Source organism: Podarcis muralis, chromosome 1, assembly GCF_964188315.1.
Source record: "Podarcis muralis chromosome 1, rPodMur119.hap1.1, whole genome shotgun sequence".
Lineage (NCBI taxonomy): Eukaryota > Metazoa > Chordata > Lepidosauria > Squamata > Lacertidae > Podarcis > Podarcis muralis.
Window position 1 is genome coordinate 128,957,589 of NC_135655.1, and position 26,342 is coordinate 128,983,930.

Here is a 26,342-nt window from a genome sequence, read left to right on the forward strand (position 1 = left end):
AGTTTTGAGGGGGTGGGAGGCCCTCGCTGCATTTTCACTCCAACCCGGTTCAGAAGGAAGCTGCACTTTGTTCAACAAATACAGTAAGACTGAAAAGCTTTCCCCGGCACTTGCAGTATTTTAAATATAAGAATATAGGAAACTGCCTTATAGTCTGTCAAACCACTGACCCACCTTGTGCATGCGTTCTACCGCTAAGCTATGGTCCTTTCTAATCTGATTCTACTCACCGAGTGAAGACTTCTGAGCCTCAACTATATGTGGCAAGTGCTCTTAATACAACTGGTTCGCACTCCTTTCCGTCTCCCTCGATTTTCACGTTTTCGAATGGCATTCTCACACGAGTAAAAAATGACTGCCCCACACGACGCGTGGCACCTTAGACAACCGTGTCACCACCGCAGGACAGAAGTAGGTTACAATTAAATCTAAGAACCGTCTGTGCCGTTTCTTTAATGTTTGTTCCCCGGGGATACCACTGCTTGGTTTTCCCAGTTGAAAACACATTTGATTTAGTGTAAAACTACTCCTGGTGTGCACTAAAGTGGCAAGAGAACTCGTTAGTTCCAGCAGTAAACCAGTTGCAAAGTACGCTGCCCAATACCTGCTTGTCTTGAATGCACACAAAAGGCACAAGATGTCTTTCCAGAACTGGAGAACGACTGCTCTGGAGCACAGGGTAAGTAGGTGCTGACAAACAGCTCTGATGGCTTAATAACAGCAGCTGTGTGAAAAAGGGAGAATCTCTCTTCTAGACGACTATTAAACCCACAGGAGCCTTGGTTCTTCTTTGCATCTCATTACACTACCAGATTTTGAATCTCAGAAACCTCATCAGGAGGGCTTTAAACTGACTAATGTGGGGGAGGGAGACAGTGCTCCTGAAGGTAGGAGTCTATCAATTGATGAAGATGATCATCCAAATGTCATAGACCGAATGGAGCAAAGAGCATGCAGACCTAGTGGTGGGAGGAGAAAATCCTTAAATAAGAGACACGGGGGAATGATTAATGGACTTCAATGTCTGTACACTAATGCCCAAAGCATGGGAAATAAACAAGATGAGCTTGAGCTCCTGGTACAGCAAACTAAATATGACATAATAGGAATCACTGAAACCTGGTGGGATAAATCCCACGATTGGAATGTAATAATGGAGGGATACAATCTATTTCAAAGAAACAGACCAGACAAGAAAGGAGGAGGAGTGGCATTATATGTCAGGGATGTGTATACCTGTGAAGAGATCCAAGATTTAGAACCTCAAAGCCAAAGTGAGAGCATTTGGGTCAAAATTAAGGGAGAGAAGAATAACAGTGACCTCATTGTGGGAGTTTACTATAGATCCCCAAGCCAAACGGAGGACATAGATGATGCCTTCCTGGAACAGATGGCCAAGCATGCAAAAGGAAGGGAGATAGTAGTAATGGGGGACTTCAATTACCCGGATATTTGTTGGATGTCAAACTCAGCCAAGAGCATAAGGTCAAACAGATTCCTCACTGCCCTTGCAGACAACTTCATTGTCCAGAAAGTGGGAGAAGCAACAAGAGGAACAGCCATTTTAGATCTGGTCCTAACCAATGTTGATGACCTGGTTAGTGGGGTAGAAGTGGAAGGATCATTAGGCGCGAGTGATCATGCTCTTCTGAAGTTTACTATACAGCGGAAAGGAGCAGCCAAGCATACTAGGACTCAATTTCTCGACTTTAAGAAAGCCGACTTCATAAAGCTTAGGGAAGTGCTGGGTGAGATCCCATGGACAGTAATACTAAAAGGAAAGGGAGTTCAAGATGGCTGGGAGTTTGTTAAGAGGGAGATAGTAAAAGCACAACTTCAGGCAATACCAATGAGACGGAAACATGGAAGGTGCCTAAAGAAGCCAGGGTGGCTATCTAAAGAACTTTTAACTGAGTTAAGATTAAAAAAGGATGTGTACAAAAAATGGAAAAGGGGGGAAACCACCAAAGAGGAATTCAAACAAATAGCCAGCACGTGTAGACACAAAGTCAGAAAAGCTAAAGCACAAAATGAACTCAGGCTTGCTAGAGAGGTTAAAAGCAACAAAAAAGGCTTTTATGGGTATGTTCGTAGCAAAAGGAAGAACAAAGAAACCGTGGGGTCACTCAGAGGAGAAGATGGTGAAATGCAAACAGGGGACACAGAAAGGGCTGAACTCCTCAATGCCTTCTTTGCCTCAGTCTTCTCCGATAAAGAAAACAATGCCCGACCTGAAGAATTTGGAGCAAATGATTCAGCAGAGGAAACACAGCCCAGAATAACTAAGGAGATAGTACAAGAATACTTGGCTAGTCTAGATGTATTCAAGTCTCCAGGGCCAGATGAACTGCATCCAAGAGTATTAAAAGAACTGGCAGATGTGATTTCAGAACCACTGGCAGTCATCTTTGAGAATTCCTGGAGAACAGGCGAAGTCCCGGCAGACTGAAGGAGGGCAAATGTTGTCCCTATTTTCAAAAAGGGGAAAAGAGAGGACCCAAATAATTACCGCCCAGTCAGTCTGACATCAATACCAGGGAAGATTCTGGAGCAGATCATTAAGCAAACAGTCTGTGAGCACCTAGAAAGGAATGCTGTGATCACCAATAGTCAGCATGGATTTCTGAAAAATAAGTCATGTCAGACTAACCTGATCTCGTTTTTTGACAGAATTACAAGCCTGGTAGATGAAGGGAACGCAGTGGATGTAGTCTACCTTGATTTCAGCAAGGCATTTGACAAGGTGCCCCATGATATTCTTGTAAAGAAGCTGGTAAAATGCGGTCTTGACTATGCTACCACTCAGTGGATTTGTAACTGGCTAACTGACCGAACCCAAAGGGTGCTCATCAATGGTTCCTCTTCATCCTGGAGAAGAGTGACTAGTGGGGTGCCACAGGGTTCTGTCCTGGGCCCGGTCTTATTCAACATCTTTATCAACGACTTGGATGATGGACTCAAGGGCATCCTGATCAAATTTGCAGATGACACCAAACTGGGAGGGGTGGCTAACACCCCAGAGGACAGGATCACACTTCAAAATGACCTTGACAGATTAGAGAACTGGGCCAAAACAAACAAGATGAATTTTAACAGGGAGAAATGTAAAGTATTGCACTTGGGCAAAAAAAATGAGAGGCACAAATACAAGATGGGTGACACCTGGCTTGAGAGCAGTACATGTGAAAAGGATCTAGGAGTCTTGGTTGACCACAAACTTGACATGAGCCAACAGTGTGACGCGGCAGCTAAAAAAGCCAATGCAATTCTGGGCCTCATCAATAGGAGTATAGCATCTAGATCAAGGGAAGTAATAGTGCCACTGTATTCTGCTCTGGTCAGACCTCACCTGGAGTACTGTGTCCAGTTCTGGGCACCACAGTTCAAGAAGGACACTGACAAACTGGAACGTGTCCAGAGGAGGGCAACCAAAATGGTCAAAGGCCTGGAAATGATGCCTTATGAGGAACGGCTAAGGGAGCTGGGCATGTTTAGCCTGGAGAAGAGGAGGTTAAGGGGTGATATGATAGCCATGTTCAAATATATAAAAGGATGTCACATAGAGGAGGGAGAAAGGCTGTTTTCTGCTGCTCCAGAGAAGCGGACACGGAGCAATGGATCCAAACTACAAGAAAGAAGATTCCACCTAAACATTAGGAAGAACTTCCTGACAGTAAGAGCTGTTCGACAGTGGAATTTGCTGCCAAGGAGTGTGGTGGAGTCTCCTTCTTTGGAGGTCTTTAAGCAGAGGCTTGACAACCATATGTCAGGAGTGCTCTGATGGTGTTTCCTGCTTGGCAGGGGGTTGGACTCAATGGCCCTTGTGGTCTCTTCCAGCTCTATGATTCTATGATTCTATGATTCTATGAATTATGGTGCCGGAGGAGACTCTTGAGAGTCCCATGGACTGCAAGAAGATCAAACCTCTCCATTCTGAAGGAAATCAGCCCTGAGTGCTCACTGGAAGGACAGATCCTGAAGCTGAGGCTCCAAGACTTTGGCCACCTCATGAGAAGAGAAGACTCCCTGGAAAAGACCCTGATGTTGGGAAAGATGGAGGGCACAAGGAGAAGGGGACGACAGAGGACGAGATGGTTGGACAGTGTTCTCGAAGCTACCAGCATGAGTTTGACCAAACTGTGGGAGGCAGTGGAAGACAGGAGTGCCTGGCGTGCTCTGGTCCATGGGGTCACGAAGAGTCGGACACGACTAAACGACTAAACAACAACACACTACCAGAGCAGAATCTTCTTCCACGCTCTGAAGTTGGTTAGCATTGAGTTTTCAAATCCTATGTGCCAACCAGCTAAAACAGCTGCACTGGTTGATTTTTATTTGACAGCCCTTAATACGAAGTGTTGTCACTGGAGGCTCAGCTTCCCATTTCAGTAAGTTCTAATCAGGCACTGACTATTCCCAGCCAGCACTGTGGAAGTTTTTCAGCTTATTTTCTTTCTGTAGACAGGAACGAGAAAATGATGCAAAGTATTTTGGACCTGAGATTCTTTTCACACCGAGAGTGTGTTATAGGGATGGCCGTGGAGTTGCAGCTAAGTGCAGTTTTGTCAATTGGGAGCCCACCACTTTATCGAGCACCTTGGCTAAAAATGTGCCCTTGCTTGAATTAATTACACTGCTGGCAAATAGTGAGGGAACTTCGGCTCCATGCAATCCAAAGCAGATACAGGTAGCATAAGTAAAGCCCTTTTCTCTTTCACTATTTGTTTTCCACTCAGTGCTTAGGTCATCAAATGACCATTATTTTTTATGGCTCTGTAAAGCCTAAAGAAGGCAGAGCTATGTAATACATAACATTGCAGAGTGGTCCGCTAATCCTGCTCAGCCACAGTCGTGCCTGGGACCAGGATTTCGGGTCTGGTAACTGGAAATCTGACACTCTAGGAATTCCGATTGCAATCCTCAGACTGAAAACAGCTCCCCTGCAGCCTGGCCTGTGTTGTGTGAGAGCCCTGGGATTGCATTAGTTTACATTATCGGGTAGGGGAAGTTAGCCACTCGTTGTTGATAAAGTGCAGGAGAAGAAAGCACCTTTACCAGAGCAGCCTATAAATAATACGTGTGTGGCATGTGCTGGAAACCTGTTTTATAGTCTTTCTTCGACATCAGCAGTAGCAACAAGAACAGGGCATCGCAGAACACGTTTTCCTTTTAGCACGGCAAGTCCGTTTGTGTTCCTGCAATTTTTAAAATGCAAAAAGCATGCCCCTTTGTTCTGCAAATGTTGTTTTAAAATTACTAAAACAAAGAGCACTTGATGAATAGCAGGCCAGTATCAGAGACTTCTTGGGTTACAAAATTGATTTTAATGAGCTGTGGCCAACAGTCTTTTCCCTACACACACATCGGAGACTCCCTTTCTTCTTACTGAGACGATTCACCCACAGAAATTTTCTTTTTGTTCAGGTTCAACCTGCCAATACAACCCCCTCATTCAGAAGAAAGCTCCTTTAAACTCCGGGCTTGTGTTCTTCAACGTGATTTAGCAGAAGTCTGGCAAGGATTTCGCAACCCTCTGGCAGGTTCTGCCCCACTACCGGGAAATCTGTGCTCTAGAAACAGGCCTTCCCCCCCCCCCCACAAGTTCCTTCCCCCACACACTTATGAACTTGGGGTTGTTTGAGCAAATAATATATAATACTATACATCTAACCAATGCGTTCTGCACTGAAACATCTGGAAACTGCCAATTTAGTAGGATAATGTTCCTTTCTAAGTTACTTCAGAATTCCTAAGATATTTTGCCTGAGCCAGAATTTCGGCATGTGCATGGATATTCTTATGAACTGTGTGGAACCATCTCCTCACTCTGCAAGGTTGCACAATTTGCCTGATTTCTGCTGAGTATGGATAGTGTGGGGAGAGACTTGTTTATTGTAGGCCTTCCTCACCTTTTTCCATTATGGTGACTGGGGGGGGGGGTTATTTAGCCAAAACCCTGTTTTCAAGTAGAGGGACACTGGTTTCCTCCCTAAACCTCCGTAACTGCCATTACTTTAGCAATTTTGTGCAGTGTAAGGAAGGATTTGGAACTAGTTTGCAAATTGCAAGCGGTACTTAATCTGACGCGGGTGGCGCTGTGGCGGGACGCGGGTGGCGCTGTGGGTAAAAGCCTCAGCGCCTAGGGCTTGCCGATCGAAAGGTCGGCGGTTCGAATCCCCGCGGCGGGGTGCGCTCCCGCTGCTCGGTCCCAGCGCCTGCCAACCTAGCAGTTCGAAAGCACCCCCAGGTGCAAGTAGATAAATAGGGACCGCTTACTAGCGGGAAGGTAAACGGCGTTTCCGTGTGCGGCTCTGGCTCGCCAGATGCAGCTTTGTCATGCTGGCCACGTGACCCGGAAGTGTCTCCGGACAGCGCTGGCCCCCGGCCTCTTGAGTGAGATGGGCGCACAACCCTAGAGTCTGTCAAGACTGGCCCGTTCAGGCAGGGGTACCTTAACCTTTACCTTTTACTTAATCTGAGATCCTGTTCTTATTAGGGTAGTAACCTTTTGACTGCAAGTGCAGCTCATGTGACTGAAAATATAGGCAGCTTAAAAATAAAAACCTGACACGTTCTTGTATGGAAGAACGTGCCCTTAGGTGAGTCTCCTTCAGGAGGTGAAGCAAAACAACTCGTACGCTTCAGTGGGTAGGAACTAGTCCTAAGTTTTAAGGCACAAATTATCACCTGATGGTTAGACAAGTGGTTTTATAAGCGTAGTTCTTGATTGTGGCAAGAAACACATGTCACATGTATATAACCTTGTGGGGAAAGCATTTGTGGCACATAGGCTGTTTGCATTTTTGCATCTTTTCCAGCCTCTGCACAAAAAGGAGATGGGCAAGTAGTTCTGAACCGAGCAGCCACCATTTATCATTTCCGTAACATTTTTAATTTGCAAAGTGCTTTATAATCTTCAGTGAGTTCGCCCCCACAAGCCTATGGGATTTCCCCATTTTACAAATGGGGAACTGAAGATGAATGAGAGAGAAGAATGCGGAGGCCCCACAATGACTCCATGACTCAGTTGGGACTTGAAGAAAAGTCACCGGGATCCAAAATCAGGGCTCTTCCTCCTGGATTTTAGCTGTATGCCATGCATTGTTTGCATTCTGTTTCACTCTTCTGTTGTTGTTGTTGTTGTTGTTGTTTAGTCATTTAGTCGTGTCCAACTCTTCGTGACCCCATGGACTAGAGCACGCCAGGCACTCCTGTCTTCCACTGCCTCCCACAGTTAGGTCAAACTCATCTTGGTAGCTTTGAGAACACTGTCCAACCATCTCATCCTCTGTCGCCCCCTTCTCCTTGGGCCCTCAATCTTTCCCAACATCAGGGTCTTTTCCAGGGAGTCTTCTCTTCTCATGAGGTGGCCAAAGTATTGGAGCCTCAGCTTCACGATCTGTCCTTCCAGTGAGCACTCAGGGCTGATTTCCTTAAGAATGAAGAGGCTTGATCTTCTTGCAGTCCATGGGACTCTCATGAGTCTCCTCCAGCACCATAATTCAAAAGCATCAATTCTTCGGCGATCAGCCTTCTTTATGGTCCAGATTCTATGGTTATAACCATCTAATTGGAAGAGCCTAGCAGTTTTCCAGCCATTCATCTGGGTAGTCAAATCCACAGTGGTGTTGGGGCCCATGCTCTCCATGCATAAAGGTGCCAGGATCAATCCTAGCATCTGAGCAAAGGGAAAGACAAGAATTTCTGCCTGAGACCCTGGATGGAATGACCAATACTGATTCTGCATAATATAGCTTTCTATCTTCCTGTGTCCTCTTTGGCTTGCATCCAGTCCCTTTCCACGCTTTAGTTAAGGAAATCGAAGAAGAACAGGCACTTCTCGTCATTTCCTGCTACAGATAACGTTCCCCACATGCCTTCTGGAGTGGATAGGCTTGAAGCAACCAGGTTGGATGTGGCCCGGAGGTCACAGATTTTCCACTTCTCAATGTTGGCCTGGCAGACATGTGTACCCTCCAAATCATGGGTCACTGCAGAGGCACGAACCAAGCATCTGAACTCTGAGCTCCCCAGGAGCCAACGAAAACAAGAAGAGGGGGCAAAATTCATTAGGACTTACTCAGAGGGAGGATGCAGTCCATGTTTTATCAATCATTGGAATGGTGGTGACCAAAGCATGCACATGAACTGTGTGCGAGTGTGTGATTAGTTAGGCTTTTTAGAAAGAAAACAAGTAACAATTTAGGCTTTTTCCAAGGCCAAGTAGGATCCTGTTATCGCTTTTGACCGGGGTGGGTGGGGATTGCTTGTAAATCTCCCCCAGCGCTTCCCCTGGTTTTGGTGGAGTCTGATCTCAATTTTCTGTTTGATATCAGAGGGCAGGACTACACTGCAGGCCACATTCAAACTGAAACAGTAGCAGAAAACAATGTCCCCCTATTGCATGGGTAGGCAAACTAAGGCCCGGGGGCTGGATCCGGCCCAATTGCCTTCTAAATCTGGCCCGCAGACAGTCTGGGAATCAGCATGTTTTTACATGAGTAGAATGTGCCCTTTTATTTAAAATGCATCTCTGGGTTATTTGTGGGGCATAGGAATTTGTTCATTCCCCCCAAAAAATATAGTCCGGCCCCTCACAAGGTCTGAGGAACAGTGGACCGGCCCCCTGCTGAAAAAGTTTGCTGACCCCTATTTTGTTTCCTTTGGTAATGGACAGAAAGAGGGTTCTGCTACGGCATGTCCTGGTGTCATCAGTAGGACATGATGGGAGAGCTGGCAAACCACCCCAGCTGCAGATTTTAACAGTTTCAACTTCATGACCTTGCTAGAAGCCATAGCAGAGCATTGTGTTTGCAGTGCTGTGCAAAAATAAGTGATTTTGAAAGTAAAAGTACAGGGCGGGTATAGAACTGTCACCATGTGGATTTTTGCTCACGTAATCCAGCTCTGCGTTTGCCATAGGGGGCTGCTTTGCCTTGCCGTAGCTCCTCGGTTGTGTTGAATTTAGCATCCTGCGAATCATCTGTTTTCACTTTTAAAATAGAGGAAGACCCCCTAATACTGCAAAGATATACCAAAAAAAAGCAGAGAAAAGGCCGGGCAGTATTTGGGGTCAGGGAGTGTGCCGTGTAGTGCTTTGTGTCTTCCTACATCTAAGAGAAATAATATTATGCCAAAAAAAAAAAGGTTTTTAAGACAAAATATTTATATCCTCTCCTTTTTCTACGGAGTGCACTCAAAACTACTCACACTTGAAGTGCATTTTAATAGCATTGTGGTGCAATTAAAAACAGGCAGAATTTATACAAGTCAACTTTGGTGCAGAATTTAAGAGCGAATGCCTATACAGTGACCGCCGTGGCCTTCGCAAGGGTCAGTAGCACGTGTGGCTGAAATTCAATGCAATCATGGTTTGGGCACTCCAAGCAGTCACTTCCTTATCCTAGCCAGTGATTTCTCTCAGGGGTCTGTGAGAAGTAGGTTGCGTTATCTGTGCTCAAGGAGTCAGCCAGAATTAAGATTTCCTGTGATGTCACAGTCCTCTAGAAAACGCATTTATAACAGCAGTGACATTCCCAATCCCTCCCAAGCAGCAAAGGTTAATAGATTCACTTCCTACCCAAATTAGCTCAGGTGGACACTTGACACTGGGCCTTATTTATGGCCCCAGAGAGAAATAAAAACAAGTAGGTCGTTCTGGATCTCCAGGGCCATGACGCGATTTTGATCAAACCACTCAAGGGAAGGATTGCAAAGTCCATCCTGGGAGCCTTCCTACTCTCATTAGGCTTAAATAGACTTCCTTGCTCTATTTCATAAAACACACACACAACCCAGGGTCAATGTTCATGTTTCACGTATATAACCACAAACCCCGTTAATCCAGCTGCCTAGTCTTTTGTCATCCTCCTGATTAGACTAGTGGGACTTTGTACTCTCCCTCCACCGTCGTCCCCCCCCCCAAAAAAAAACCCTCTTGTTTGCCTTTGCACAGAATGCAGTTTACTACAAAAACACAATCTCAGTGACCTCTGATTTGAGAGGACAATTATGAGCCAGTCGTATTGCCATTTAGATAAATTGCTCTCGGTGCTGAGCACTTTGTAGACTTAAAAATATTCCGTAGTTGACAACATAATAATTTTAAGAAAAGGAAAATTGTTGGTTGTTCCCTGTTTTTTGCCCTCCACTGTCTGTCTTGTTTGTATAGTAATGTGCCGCCCCTGCCACACATACACAAACCTCTGAGTGTACTATAATCTAACCTGTGCCCCCGTCTCACTGAGAATTGTTTGGCACAAAGTGAAACATAAGGTGCATTTTTCCGCTGCCCCGCTCACTTAAGTCCACAGGACAGATCACCGATGTAGGCAATGTACCAACATTATCTGCCTTGAAATGAACCTCCGTTCTCCCCCTGGAATTGCTTAGTGCAAACGTTTCCTGTTTAAAGTGGAATAAGAGAGAGGCGAAGAATTCCAGGCCTTGGACTTTCAGGACCCTTGTCCTTCCCCAGAGATTTTTCACTTTAAAAACAGAATGTTACAGAAGACAGGCCCTCCCAGCACAGCATGAGAAACTCCAGACAAAGTGCTGAAGGACTCTGAAGCCACCCTCGGAGATACAGAAAGGACGCTGAAGCCACACTTTGTGGAGACCAGTAGAAAAAAGACAGTCACAGAACCAAGAACTTACACAAAACCAATGAAATACCGTGAAAATCCCTGAAACAATCAGTCTTTAACATCAGCAGTAACATCTAGACCATAGGAGCGTTCCAGCCCTGTTCTTGAGTTTGTTTAAAATCTAAAACAGCTTATCTTGTATTCCTTTCTTTGAATTTGTGCTATGTAGGTTTTTTAAACCTTTTTGCAAAGGCAATACTAGAGTTTTCACAGCCGAGTCCTCAACTTCTTATTACTACTGCTTGGCTTTCTTTAAATAGGGCTGTTTCTAAAACTTGCCATTTAAGTTTTCAAACCCTTTTTGTAAACTCAGGGGAGCGTTTCAGCCCTTTTCTTGAGTTTGTTTAAAATCATTTAAGGTTTATGATTTCTCTATTTCCTTCTGAGGTAACTGAATAGTTCAGTGAAACGAGGTTTGTAGCCGGCATCCCGTTAAGGCTTTGTTCAATTCTAGGTTTTTCTAATTTTTTTCCTTAAACTTTTTGATTTTTGTTATTTAGTTTAATTGTATAAGATAGAATTAAGATAGAGCAGTGTGGGTCGGCAGTTCAAATCCCCACGACGGGCTGAGCTCCCGTTGCTCACTCCCTGCTCCTGCCAACTTGGCAGTTCAAAAGCACGTCAAAGTGCAAGTAGATCAATAGGTACCGCTCCGGTGGGAAGGTAAACGACATTTCCGTGCACTGCTCTGGTTCGCCAGAAGCGGCTTAGTCATGCTGGCCACATGACCCGGAAGCTGTACGTCGGCTCCCTCGGCCAGTAAAGCGAGATGAGCACCGCAACCCCAGAGTCGGCCACGACTGGACCTAATGGTCAGGGGTCCCTTTAGCTTTACTTTTATAAAATAATATTTCTAGTTGATTACTTCTCGTTTCAGGGATTTTCACGATATTTCATTGGTTTTGTGTAAACACTTTGTTGAGACAGCTACTATCACTGCTTGCCCACCAGGGCCAGCTACAAAGCCACATTTCAGCAGCAGGCGTTGGACATTATTTTACTTCTATTGCTTACCAAAGGTGGACAAAAGCAGTAATATTGTACAGTCATATTATTTTCATTCAGATGAGGAAGCTTATGTTTTATCTGCAAGAAAAGGTGTTCCACACTGGCATACAAAATAATGGGAGGTGCTGTAGTGCAGTACTCTAGGTCGTCCAGCTAACCTGGGGAGCCAGATCAGATGCAGTAGACTTGATAATACAGTGTAAACCATGGTTTATCAGACTGAGTACTAGTGTTGTAAGGGACACGGGTGGCGCTGTGGTCTAAACCACTGAGCCTCTTGGGCTTGCTGATCAGAAGGTTGGTGGTTCGAATCCCCATGACGGGGTGAGCTCCCATTGCTCGGTCCCAGCTCCTGCCAACCTAGCAGTTCGAAAGCACACCAAAAATGCAAGTAGATAAATGGGTACCGCTCCAGCGGGAAGGTAAATGGCATTTCCCTGCGCTGCTCTGGTTTCGCCAGAAGTGACTCAGTCATGCTGGCCACATGACCCAGAAAAACTGTCTGTGGACAAACGCCAGCTCCCTCAGCCAGTAAATAGAGATGAGCGCCGCAACCCCAGAGTCGTCTGCGCCTGGATGTAACTGTCAGGGGTCCTTTACCTTTACCTTTTTACTAGTATGTTGCCAAATGGGTCAATCTGGTTTTGTAGTCTGATTAAACCAAAGCTTCCCATTTCAGATGTGAGAAACTATGGTCTAACAAACCTCCTAAGTATTGATTTAAGGCTTGGTAGAAAAAGGAGGAGGGACCATGAGGGCACAAAGCTCATTCTGGTCTAATATCTGGAGTTATTGCTGCTAAATATATATTTTGGTGGGAGGATCCAGACAGGTTCAGTCAATGCTCATGTTGACTTTTTACCAGATAAGTGTTTTTCTAAGGGATTAAAGGAAGAGGGGAAGTTAACTTTCTTATCTGGAGATGGTTGCTGCATCTAGATTAGGGCTGCTATACATCACCAAAATTTTGAAGTCGGAATTGACATCCAGGGGGAATTTCCTTTAAAAAACTCAACAACTTCTGGGGTGTCCGGGTGTTTACTTTTTGAAATATGGCAGCCCTAAGTATGTTCTGGGTCAGGGACTAGAGCACAAACCTTAGGCATATTTACTGTGAGATCTTGCAGAGTTCACTAGGATTGCAAGCCAAAACAGTAAGTAACTCCTCCCACCCCCAAACCAAAACTTTGAAGCAAACTGCACTTTGAAGCAACATGTGCTTCTCATAGTGTGATGGAAATACTTTGCCCCCCATTTGATAAAAATTTTAAACCCCAGTTGCCAATGACCCCTTTGTGGTAGCTGAATGACCCCACAATATTATATACACATCTGGAAGCACCCTTGAAGGCAGCCCCACGTGGAGCAGGGAGGCTGTGAATCATCTCAATTTTCTCTTCTTCCATGTGTCCCTTCCAGTCTAGGGATCTGTAGCCATCTGCCCACAACATTCCCCTTCCAGAGAAACTAGTGGCCAGCCCCGGAGAGCGGGGTATTCATTCCATGCATTTATTTGATAAGAGTTGAGCTGCTGCTGAAGTTTAGACTTTTGGCCACAAAAATGGGTGACACAGAGCACCAACCACTGCTGGGAAACCATCCGGGTGTGCCATTATCACTAAATCGGTTTCATGCGCCTTTTCTGTTTGACTGCTGGGCTCATAGGGCTTTGGGGCAAGTGGGTCTTTGTGGCCATTTCAGGAACAGGTCACCACAAACCTGTTGCATGTCACGTTGGTGCAGCTTCAACAGAGATAAGCCGGGGGCTGTTTGAGGTTGCTAAAAAGGCAAAGCCCTTGTCACCCAGGCCTGCCTTAATTTTGGTGTTATCAGGTCATGTTGGCTCCGGAACCTTGACTGTATGGCCTTGACAGTAAGAGCTTTTTCTGACAGTAGGAGCTGTTGGGCAGTGGAACAGAGGCGGTGGACCCTGCTTCCTTGGAGGTTTCTAAACAGAGGTTGGATGGCCATCTGTCATGGATGCTTTAGCTGAGATTCCTGCATTGTAGGGGATTGAATTAGATGGCCCCTGGGGTCCCTTCCAACTGATGCTATCATCCCTGGAGGGGCGATAGTGATACCATGTGCCTTGATTGGGCATGCAAAGAGGAAAATAGGGAAATCCAAGTTGCCTTTGCAGGTCTTTAGGGTGATGCCCACCATCAACAATGGTGTTCACACACTTGGGGTGGTTTGTGTCACTGGGTTCCACTCATCTCGGTTCCACGCATCGATGCTGAGCTGGATGAGAGCATTAGCAAGGCAGCTACGGCAATGGTTCACCTCTCCAAAACGGTAAAAGAGAATGCGATGCTAATGTCCACTACGAAGATCAAGGCCTACGAGGCTTGCATGTTGAGCATGCTGCTTTTGGGAAGTGAGTTGTGGACAACTTACAACTCTCAAGAGATGCCTCAAAACTTTCCACATGTTCTGCATCGGGGAAATTTTGAGTATTACGTGGCAGAACAGTTTCAAACAGAGCTTGCTGTTGGTAGAGTAACAGGAGAAAGGGCTAACCAGAGAGCTTGTGCCTCCACACACACAAACAAATACGAAGCAGTCTCATCATCAAGGCTGACCCAATACATTTTGGCACCTGAGGCAAACCACAAAATGGTGTCTTCTCACCAGGACCTAGAGCCTACCGTTGAGGCTGTATTTGTGGGGTGGCTGCCAAGGAGGCAGCAGATGCAGTCTCCCAAGGAGTGTGCCACAGCTTCCCTGCTACTGCTGCCTCTGTGGATCCTGCCACCTGAGGCACTCACCCCGTATTGCCTCATAAGTGAGCCGGCCCTGCTTATCTTGAGCTTTGTTTCTTTGTCATTCCATGGGGTTATGAAAAATGTCAATGACTGGCGTGGCTGTAATCGTAATCATCCGAGCTCTCTATTTAGTCTTTGGTGACTGAGCTCCTTTGCAAAGTCCCTCTTACGGGCTTCCTTGAGAGACAATAGGAAGGGTTCGTTTTGGCCCGAGAACACATTTGCTTCACTGGCGAAGGAGCCAATCTCATCCCTCCTTGACAGTTTATGAATAAAACCACTGAGGTGTTAAATAATAGGATGATGTGCTTTCCCCTGATATTCTGAATGCCAGGCAGACCGTTCTCTGCTCCAACCAATTGATACTATTTTGAGACTTTGCCCTCCATAGGCACAGGACACACATCCATTCTTATTTACAGCATCTCTGGCTCTGCCGGGTGACCAGACTCAGATCTGTCAAGTAAAAGCTGTCGCTTTAGTGATGACTAAAACTGAGCCAGGAGTTTGCAGGGGTGAGTGGGTGGATGTTCAGCCTTATTTCTCATATTTCTCACTGTAGTCTGCTGCTGGAACTGCAAAAGAAAGAGCAGCAACAGTACATTGGCTTTGCCCGCTGTGCTTTGATACCAGCAGGCCTGTGAGGTGGAAGTAGATAGTACCGCAAGCTGAATTGCATCAAATCGCGAGTCTGCGGTGTTTTGTTTTCTGCCTTGCTGTCATGTGGTGTGTTTTTTTCCTCACCGGTAAAACTTGTGCTACTCAGATGTCAATGGCCAGCGCCTAATGAAGATGACTGAAAACTGGATCAGTCCAAGCACTATTCCTGATGGGCAAAGGACTCAATTTCCCCACTGCAGTCTCTGCAGCATTTATAGAAGCAAATCACTAGGAACAGGAGATGTATAGTACTTGTGGTACCCAAGTGATGCCAGTTCACATATAAAGGTAAAGGTAAAGGGACCCCTGACCATTAGGTCCAGTCGTGACCGACTCTGGGGTTGCGACGCTCATCTCGCTTTATTGGCCGAGGGAGCCGGCATACAGCTTTATGTGGCCAGCATGACTAAGCCGCTTCTGGCAAACCAGAGCAGCGCACGGAAACGCCGTTTACCTTCCCACCATTTATCTACTTGCACTTTGACGTGCTTTCGAACTGCTAGGTGGGCAGGAGCAGGGACCGAGCAATGGGAGCTCACCCCGTCGCAGGGATTCAAACTGCTGACCTTCTGATCGGCAAGTCCTAGGCTCTGTGGTTTAACCCACAGCGTATAGGAGCTCTTAATTTTCCATTATGTCTTACTTCACAACTGGAAGCACAACTGTCCTCAGTTAAGTGTATGCCTCGTGTAACCAAGTTAAAATGAGCTGGAGATCAATCAACGAAATCAGCAACATTTCACACTTCTTTTCTTTCTGTTTACACCGGTACTCTCAAAACATTTTATCAGTATCTGTAAAATTGCCATGTGTGTCCACAGCAAATGTGTTCTTCTGGGTGCATATATATCCTGGTGGTGATTTGCTGTGGTTTCTTGCTTCCTGGGCTAGTATTTGCTGCTGCTCTCCTATGAGAAAACATAAGTGTTATCTGCAGGAATTGAAATTGGGGTGGGATTGAATTTTCAGAAGAGTGAAGGCTGAGGGGGTGAGACTCTTCTCCACAAGGACTCGGGTTGTATGGCACAATGATGAAAAGAAAAGAAAAAAGTTTCACCAACTGTCTGATCAAGCAGGACTCTTCTTAGATTCTTTCTAGGTGAAAACTTTTTAAAATTTCCCACACCTCTTGAATCTGCTGGCTTTTCCTTTCCTTTTGTGGATTTAGGTTGCCGTTGTGTAAATCTTTATTGCCCACTCTTACCAATTTTACTTGATGCTAATATGATGTTAAAGGGACATGGGTGGTGCCCACAGAGCCTAGGACTTGCCGATCAGAAGGTCAGCAGTTCAAATCCCCACGACGGGGTGAGCTCCCGTTGTTCGGTCCCAGCTCCTGCCAACCTAGCAGTTCAAAAGCACAAAGTGCAAGTAGATAAATAGGTACCACTCCGGCGGGAAGCTAAACGGTGTTTCCGTGCGCTGCTCTGGTTCGCCACATGACCCAGAAGCCATCTGCGGACAAACACCAGCACCCTTGGCCAGTAAAGCGAAATGAGCGCCGCAACCCCAGAGTCGTCCACGACTGGACCCAACAGTCAGAGGTCCCTTTACCTTTAACTTTAATATGATTTTAAATGGTCGTATGCTACACCTTGGGTTCCTCTGGGTTTTTCAGTTTGGTTTTTGATGATCTTCCATGAATGCACAAGGAGCAAGGTTAGTTCAGGGATCTGTCACTGTCTGAGCTCTGCTTCCCGGTTGTGTGTGTTATATCTTGTGCGGCATTTCAGAAGATACAAGTTCTTCCACAATTGGCCTGAACAACAATGACCAAAAATATCTCCCTGGCTAGAGTCTTGCCTCTCCTCCTTCCTAGTGGAGGCTGCCTCCAATCTGCTTGTAACTGGCATCCGTATATCGGAGTTTCCATGTGCCGAGATTGCTTAAGGTGGAAGATAAGCTTGGCTTGTTCCAAGGTTCCCCACCTTTTTCTGGGAACCAGAGTTAGGGGGGACAGGAGAAGGGCTGTGATTGCAGAGATTCAGCATTCGCTTTTGTTTTTTTTAAAAAATGACACATTAAAAAAATAGAAGCCAAATCACTGCAGGTCCAAAAAAGAAAGCATATATGTGTGTGGGGGGGGGGAATATTCAGCACTGCATTGCAGGGTGGTGTCTGGTCTGCAAAAACCAACACACTCCAGAAAGCATGGTATCTATTTTTGCATCTGAAAAAATGTTGCCGTCAACAGTTCTCTTCAGAGCTAGTCAGCATTCTTTCTGTAACTGAAGAAATATTTTAGCCTTGAAGAGAACAATCTCTAATCACACAGAGGTTTTTTTGTGTGTGTATGTGTGGCTTCTGGGTTGACATCTACATAAAACAGTTATTTATTCCGTGTAACACTTATCCCGGCTTTACCCTTATTAGGGAGAATCCCCTCATTAATGTAAATCCTGGAATTAAGACAGAGAAAACTACAGAAATTACTCCATAATCAGGCCCCTTGGCATTACATGGTCACACATGTTGCTTTTCACATGCACCAGAGCTTGTCAAATCCTTATTGATGCAGACACGTTACAGATTTAGGCCCTCCTACTCACGCCCATGTGTGTTTGACTGTGCTCTTTTCCACTGAAACGGTGTTGGCAGCTAGCCCACTAAATGCAGATACAATATCCTCATATCCGTACTGTTTTCTTCTGGGAGTTCCAGGCTTCTCAACTGCGAGGCTTGGAGAGTTTTTATGGACTGACATGTCTGAGACAAGAAAATTGGCGAAACAGCTTTGAGGTGTGAATATTGGTGTTCGTGAGCCTTGTGGGGCTCGCCAGGATGCAGACCCAACTCATCTGTTTATCCTCAGGCTAGATAAGACACAGTCCGGCGCACATCATTGAAAGGGCTCTTTGTTTCCCATTATTGCAAGAGGGTCGTGAGGAGCTCGCATTGTGAGGCGGAGGATTCCAGTGGTGCCTTTTTCTAAAGGAGCGGCGATGTGCGCTGGACCTTTGCGCCAGCTTCCGGCGTGTGTTTTACCAATCTAGCAGCATGCATCTGCCAGGAAGTCTTTATTCTGTCTTGACTCACGTTGGCCAGTCGCTAGAGCTTGGTGGCTTTTCTTGTCCCAAACAAATGGGGAACTTCAAATGGAAGTGACGTGGGGCTTTCTATTTACAGCTCTCTTCTTTTCTTTCCCTCCCAGGCATGGACCCATAGAACCCATGGAGTATATAGCAGGACAACGGGTGATGTATAAAGACAGAGATCTTCCTTACTATCAAGCTGGCCACCCACCAGTACATCCCTCCAAAGGGAGCTATGCTCTCCCACAAGATGGCCCAAGGGCAACAGAGATATGGTATCCTCAGTGTGGTCTTCCACAGCAACCAGTAGGCCAGCACAAAGGACCCCTCCGCCAAGATGTGCCACCCTCCCCGCCTCAAGGCCCCAGGGGGCTGCCTTATCATGAAATGGGCAGACTCGCTCATCGCCGAGCCGGCCCGGATCAGTACCAATACAGGCATCAAGATCCTAGGCAGAAGGACCCCATGACTGCGGCCGTATAGCCTAAAGCCGGACTCCTGTCGATATCTCACCTTGCAGCCGTTACCACTGATCTTGCCTACCCCAGGGGAGAGATGTCGTTTGAGCCTGTCCAGTTTGCACCCAGGACACGTTCGTGAACATAACTGCAAGCTCGCAAAAAGCGGTACAATGACTTTTGGGTACCACCAGCGTATCGGAGTATGTGTTTTAACGCTTCCTCAAACGTAGAAGGCGGCAGGTGAAGAGTAAGCAGAATTTCTTCTAAGCACACCTTAAAAGTGCCACTCAGGGCTGTTTGCAACTAACTACACAAGCACATGTTAGATGCCCACATTGCAGGGAACTATTTTGGACATTGTTTCAGAAAGAGTATTCCATGGGTGCCACTGTGTGTGCCCCCAGTATGGCAGACCCTTCTTTTCTATGACCTCTGATTGGAGAATTGTTTTAAGAGTGGAGATGGGCTCTCGGTGTGACCTGACATTTCTCTCTCTTGTCATAGGGAAATACTGTTTTGCTCTCATCCCGGTCATATTTTTTAATTGCCCCTTCAGATATTCAGTTTTTCTGTCCCCCTCTTCACTTTCTCACTTTGTCACATGGAGACCCTTTGGGGATTCTTATTTGCTCTCCCCAGTTGCCAACTCAGAGACGAAAGGATTGTAGGGAGGGTGGCAGCGGCTATGTAAGGCAACTCGCCCCCAGCACCCAATTTTGCAGGAGTGATAGCGGGAGTCTCCCCCTCCCTTACAAACCGTTGCTGGCCATTCAGGCACAGCACCCGGCTATCCTTGCGTTGGCTTTTGACTTCAAAGCGTCTCCTGTGAAGGCTATCCTTCTTCAGATCCCACCCCAGGAAGGAAGGTCAGGGGGAAACTTCTGCAGGGCTGCAGCGCCCAGGGCTTGGTGAGCCTGTAGCAAAGGAGGCTCCTTCTGTTTTAAAATGATGGTTTATCAGATGGTCATTTTAAGAGAGAAGACCAAAACACACCAGAGGATCAGAGATACAGGATAAGAATAGTGTTTTAATGACTCCCAAACATGTTCCAACAGTGAAGGGAGGAAGCTCAGGTGGTCCCTGGTGTTGCATTTCTGAGGGAGGTGGTTCTGTTTGCAGGTTATTGACTGCGGGGGACGTGGAGGGTCTTTTCGGTTCTGTTTATTTTTACTTGCCACCCTGTCTAACAAAGCCTTTGAAACTTTGATGAGCTAGGAATTCGGAGCAGCTCCAGCATCATTTTTTTAAACCCCCCGCCTTTTTTAAAAAAAAATATAATAAAAAAATCATCCTTTCCTTTGGACGGCTTTCAAGGCTATTTATTCCATAGCCTTTTTCCTTTCAAGGAAAAGACCTTGGGGCCTGGCCACAGAAGGAGCCGTTGGTTTCCATTTGGTATGCAGCAAATTAACAGGATTCATTACACAGGTCGTCTCATAATTATTATATATTGCACAGAGGGGTCATCTACCAGGCACAGCCATTTATCATTTACCCTTTCTGAAATGGCTTCATTATACCCGCTGGCCTCTAGAGACTTGGCGCTTAGTGAATCTGTCACACACACAAATTTGTGTTGCTGCGTTTGAAAGGACGAGCTCCTCCATTGCCCATGAAAGGTTCTATGGTGTCGCATTGAACCCACCGGCCTAACATTGTTGTCCCGAGTATTAATATTCACATAAGTAATTGATTTTTTGTTTGTTTGTTTAATATGAAAAGGAACAAAACCCAAACCTAACAGCCTCAGATTCAAAGTCCCTGAGTAGCAAATAGCAGGGTTTGGGATCCAAGGTTGTGTGTCTCATAGCCTTCTCTAGGTCATTTACTCTCTAGGCAGGACTAAGCAGGAAACAGTTTAGCGAGGACAGTTGTGTTTCTACCATTAATTCCAACAAGAAATCGTCACCAGGGAGTGACTTTTCCCTGTAATTATTCTCATACTGCTTGTTCCTAAAATGGCAAATACATATTATAGCCATGTAAAAGGCCAATATCTATTTCCACCAGATGAATTTCAAGTGGCTGTGAATAAGTAAGCTGAGAGGCTGATATTTTTGGGAAATGTATCTGTATAAAATACCCTTAAATTTTGTCCAGTCCACTTTTAAATGGGCGGCTAAGTCCCTCCTGATAAGTGCAGTCATGTCTTCCTTAACATTTGCAGCTTTAAGTAGAGTGTGAACGTCGAATTGTTTACTCCTTGCTAAGCCGAAGTTCCTGTTGAATATCTTGTTTCATATCTGAACCGAGGTAAGATACCACACAGAAGACAGGAAATAATGGGTTGTTGTGATCACTGGTGTATAGTGACTGGTCATCCAAACTAGATCAATCATGTTAAAATGTTACTTTCATTCTTCCGTCCTGGTTTGGTGGAGGGAGGACAAAGCTTTTCCTTGTTTCTCAAACTTGGGTTGCCAACTGTGGTTGGACTACAGTTCCCATCATTCCTGACAGCAGGTCCTGCTAGCTAGGGATGATGGGAGCTGTAGTCCAACAACAGCTGGGCACCCAAGTTTGAGAAACACTGGGTGGAGTTCATTATGAAAAGAGAGATTGCTTTCTGCCTTCTGTTGTCCTGTAGTCTGTGCCAGCTATTTTGCTGGTATTTACAGCTTCACCTGCAACGGTGGAAGTTACCCCAAATGTGTGACGTTTTTAGGTCACTTGGAGTGCTTGGTGGCTCCCGAACAATATGATCCAGGTCATCTAACCCAGCCTGTGGGGGAATTCTCTGTGATGAAATTCTTCTGCTTTATCCCTTGCCTTGTGAACTCTTTTGAAGAGCATGGAGGTGGACATTCGTCTCAGGTGTATGCAGGTTGAGAGAAGCTTCAACTTTGGATCTGAAGCAAGATGGATATTGAGAAGGTCACTCTCAAACAACAACCCCATTCCCTTCCCCTTTGGAGTGTAGTACAAGTGCTTCCCCCTCAAAGATTTCTGTAAATAGACTATATGTAAGACAGACAAAGATAGGCAGATGTTCAAGGAGTGCAGAAAGGCCACCAGGAGTGAGGTGAACATTTTAAAATGCACTTTGTACAAATATAACCTACGATACGTTGGATCCTCCAATAGAAGAAGCTAATGTTGATGACAGTGGCTTTATCTCTAGCCTGATCACAATTAAGGGGAGCTTTGGAAGATAAGCTCCTGCCTTATAAATCACCTGCCTCCTAACCCCTTTCTGGTGCCATTTGGTTCCCATTCACAGAGATAACTGACAGCATTTCAGGAGCTAGGGATAAATCCAAATTGAATGGAAAGAGCCTGTCTGGATTATTTATGGCCTTTGAAGCTCGTGCTCAGTTGTTTTCCATGTAACATGAAACACCCTTCTAAAACTCCCATTGAGTGCAGCGGTTCCATTTGGTAGGACAAGGCAGGTCAAGAGGCGACCCTTCTCAGCTGTTAATCTTAGCCAATGGGGTATTCAACTATGCTTCTGATTTCAAAGCTATAGGAGACTTTCCCTCCTTTTGGTAAAGAATAAATTAGATGCAGTACTATATAGATGCTTCATGCTTTGCTGAAAGGAGCAAAAAACCCTGGCCTGGTTTGGGAGAACCAGGAGCAAATGACAGGAGCAAAGGAAATGAATGGCATCAGTCTGAAATGCCCCCATGTTTCTAATGGGGAGAGAGAGCAGTTGGCTGCTTTAAGTGACTCACAGAAGAGTGTGGGTGTGGGTGTGCGCGCACACGCATGTATATGTATATATATCCTGCTTCTCTGGAACAACGCAAAACAAACTATCAGCACCATATTGCAGACAAATGTGTAGCGCACACACATATCACAAGGTGCTGTAGCTGGTGGATCAAAATATATATCACTTGCACGCAAAACAATTGCACACGAGCCATTAAGAAAACAAGTTGCTCTTTTCTCGCATGCGCCCGTATGTTTGCGAATATTAATGGATCTGAGAGGGTTCTTTGCTATTCACAAAGGCCTCGTTGTGCTAAATGTCTATAATAACGTGCCAATCCGAAAGAGGCCATCGCAAGTGAATTTGGGCGGCTCTGATCTGCCCCTGTGGGATGCATTTTCACACGCAAGTTCGAAAATGGGCATCAGTGCGCTTGTTGATTAAGTTTGCCGTGTCGGCCCCACCCTGTGAAGAAGACAGGTGCCCCCTACCGCAGTCCCAACTTCCCCTTGCTTTAGCGATGAAGCTCAGGCCAACAAATATGGATGGATGGCCAGATTCATGCCCGTATCCTGACAAGAGGTAGGGAGAACGTGTCCTATCGTAAGGCACAAATATGAGCTGCACAAGCCATCTATACCTTCCCACCTTAACCCCCCAAAGGGCTAAGAAGGAGCACATTGCAGTTGCTAGCCAACTGTGTGATGTGCTCTCTTCAAAGGCTGGCTCTTCAAAGGACAAGGCTCCCTTGCGAAGAGGGGCAAAGGTTTCGCGCAAGGGATGGGGGCTGCATAACACCGGTTTCAGAGCAAGCAGTCAAAACGGCTAGATACAGCTTTGTACATTTATTCCCCGAGTGCTGAGCTGGCTTAGGTATTGCATTTGGAACAGAAGCCTGGCTGAAAGCCCGCTGAACTTACTGGAAACATCAGTGTACTTTGGAGCAAATTCCTGTTGCATTTTTTAATTTAATTTTATTTTTGTGACGAAAACTAGATTTGACGCGTTAACCGTTGAGTGGCTGGGTGCTCCGTGCAGACACCCAACAGTTCCCTGAACCATCTGTTGACATTATTAGCTCGTGGGACGGAGGATCAACTCTGACTGCAGCAACTGAATAGGGCGAGTAGCCCAAAAAACTAGGAGAGGCCCTGGGAAGTCAGCTTTCCAGATTCTCTTCGAAACCCCAACATTCCAAGTGCTACCCTTAGCCAGATATAAAGCTTCACGTGCTGCCTAAATCTTTGTATGCTGTTGAAACGCTACCTCCTTCCTTTCTGCCTTTTTAAAAACACTAGACGTTCCATGGTAGATGTGCTCTGGGGTAAGATGTGGGAGCTAAGATGCATGGACAGCTTTCCCAGATCAGGCTCTCGCGTATAACTTTTTGCAAGAGCATTCTAGCCATCTGTGCACTTACTTGAGAGACCTTTGCCGCTCAGCGCAGAAACCAGAACATTTTTCTTATATATACGTATTTTTAAGCCTTCATTCACAAGACAACAATTTCAGATTATTTCTGGCGCAATCCCACAAACGGTAATGGGAATTGCTTGTTTGCACACTGCTGTCCTTTTCTATTATTTCTTGTTGCGCATATGCGCCTATATTTGTGTGTGTGTGTGTGCTTTTTTAAAATTGTTTAAAAGTTTGGGAAATTTATTGGGGGGGTTAAGAGATCATCTGGTACCACTGTTTCACTTTTTTTTTGGTTACATATCACAATATAAATGCTGAACAGTTTTATTTTGCATTAAAATAAAGGCTTTAAGAACAACTGCCCAGGGCTCTTTTTGTCTGATCTTTTGATCCCCATCAACTGTGGTCAACCCTCAACAGAGACGCTCTTTGAGAAGAAACATAATGGGGGGGGGGGATGCGGGCAGTTGCCACAATGGCTAGTTTCCTTCTTGCCATTGTTTTGCACACCACAAACCTCCAGGCTGCATTCATCCAGTGGCAGGCCTAGCTCAAAACAGCTTCATTAAAGTGTGGCCCCGAAATTCCGGATCTCCCCCCCCCCCAAAAAAGAAACCTGATACCAAAGTTTAGTACCATTTTTGGGCCGCGAACCCTGAGTTTTTTGCCACCACCCCAAACCAAGTAACTGACACAGCAAATCGGGGTCCCCAAATCCAGCCTTGTCACACGTTAACGAAGCTGCTCAAAACTGCTTTTGTGAATGTCACAAATAGATACCAAGCAAATCTAAGCATACCTACTTGGCACTATATTCAACTGAAGCCAGTGGTGCCTTATTTATAGGGATTTCCTTGTCCCTGTTCCTGGTATATGAATAAACACCAGCTTGAGAAGAAGAAGAGTTTGGATTTGATATCCCGCTTTATCACTACTCTAAGGAGTCTCAAAACGGCTAACAATCTCCTTTTTCCCTTCCTCCCCCACAACAAACACTCTGTGAGGTGAGTGAGGCTGAGAGACTTCAGAGAAGTGTGACTAGCCCAAGGTCACCCAGCAGCTGCATGTGGAGGAGCGGGGAAGCGAACCCGGTTCACCAGATTACGAGTCCACTGCTCTTAACCACTACACCACGCTGGCTCTCCAATTGCTACCATTTAAATAGACATACAGTACATCTCAGCATAGGGCAGAAGACTAACCTGATGAGCAATTTTCCCTGTTCCTCCTTATGGTTCTTCAATCCAGGCTTGGACCAGATGACTATCCTCTGTGGAGTTGGGCAAACAGCTACCCTGTACTTCTGCATTAGAGGCACTGTATCTCTGAATACCAGCCTCCTAGGAACAAGAGCAAGAAATGGCTTAAGTAGGACAATGGCTTAAGCACAGGACAACATTAATTGCTATGGCACCATTAGCCCAAATGTACAAATGTGTTAAGGGACGCGGGTGGCGCTGTGGGTTAAACCACAGAGCCTAGGACTTGCCAGTCAGAAGGTCGGTGGTTCGAATCCCCGTGATGGGGTGAGCTCCCGTTGCTCGGTCCCTGCTCCCTAGCAGTTTGAAAGCACGTCAAAGTGCAAGTAGATAAATGGCGGGAAGGTAAATGGTGTTTCCGTGCGCTGCTCTGGTTCGCCAGAAGCGGCTTAGTCATGCTGGCCACATGACCTGGAAGCTGTACGCCGGCTCCCTCGGCCAATAAAGCGAGATGAGTGCCGGAACCCCAGAGTCGGCCACGACTGGACCTAATGGTCAGGGGTCCCTTTACCTTTACCTTTACAAATATGTTACTTGGGCTGACCCATAATATTGCAGGTTGGATGAAAAACAAAGCAGCATGTGCAGTTCTTTTTTTTCTGGGAGTACACTTACCCCTAAACATTTTGTTTTTTACAAAAGTGAAATCACGGTCAATTTACAGGTATCAGAGTTGCAGAATAAGCAGCAAGCAATGTGCAGTAGGGGTTCAGGGCTTTGGGAGGGTAATCAGGCAAAGGGGTGACAGAAATGCACAAGAGCTTGTCACTCTTTTCAGTGTTCAGAAGGTACATTTTCCTTCTGCATAAAATACCATGCATCGTTTCCAAACCGCCACTTCACTCTTCAGAAATATGGAATGTGCTTAATCATGTGACAGAGACATTGCATTCTAACATGAGTGGCTGCCAAGTTTAGCTCTCTTACCCTAAGCCTCTGTCACTTTTTACAGGAGTTTAGATGTGGTCTGGCATCGTCCAGCCTGGGACTGCTTTTTATCTGCCCAAATCCCTTATGTAGTCTCAGTTACATATAGATTACTTCCCTTCTGGTCTTGTAAGCTTCTGCTCTGTGGTTTGTAATCAGTAAAACCACCAAGCGAGGTTGTGGATGTTTTAAAAGTAGATGCAAGGGGGGGAAAGGGGACAGATTTCACACTAAAGAGAAGCAGTCAAGACAGATGTCAAAGGAATATATAATACAGGTCCACATCTTTGAACAGTTACAGCCACTATTTGAGAAGTTGCGGCCTGGCAAAAGCACCTCAAAGAAACAGAAAAGAAGACGGAATCCTCTGTAGCCGTCAGTAAAGAGATTATTCCAACACTAAATAAAGCCTTTCTTCCTTTATGATATTCAGCGAACAAACTGAAGTATGGCGAAACCTCAACCCTGGAACATGAGAAGGTCTTCAAATCTATCAAGGTTGTGACT

At 45.7% G+C, this 26,342-nt stretch overlaps 1 protein-coding gene across 2 annotated transcripts in view; it reads left to right on the plus strand.

Annotated features, from left to right (window-relative positions):
- PARD3B (par-3 family cell polarity regulator beta) overlaps window positions 1-20,138 on the plus strand; it is a 582,805-nt gene extending 562,667 nt beyond the window's left edge. For both annotated transcript variants that reach the window (XM_077918269.1, XM_077918271.1), the window contains one exon: window positions 18,231-20,138. In XM_077918269.1, coding sequence (XP_077774395.1) covers window positions 18,231-18,594 — 364 coding nt within the window. In that variant the 3' untranslated portion in view covers window positions 18,595-20,138. The remainder of the gene's footprint in view (window positions 1-18,230) is intronic.
- Window positions 20,139-26,342: the final 6,204 nt, after the last annotated feature.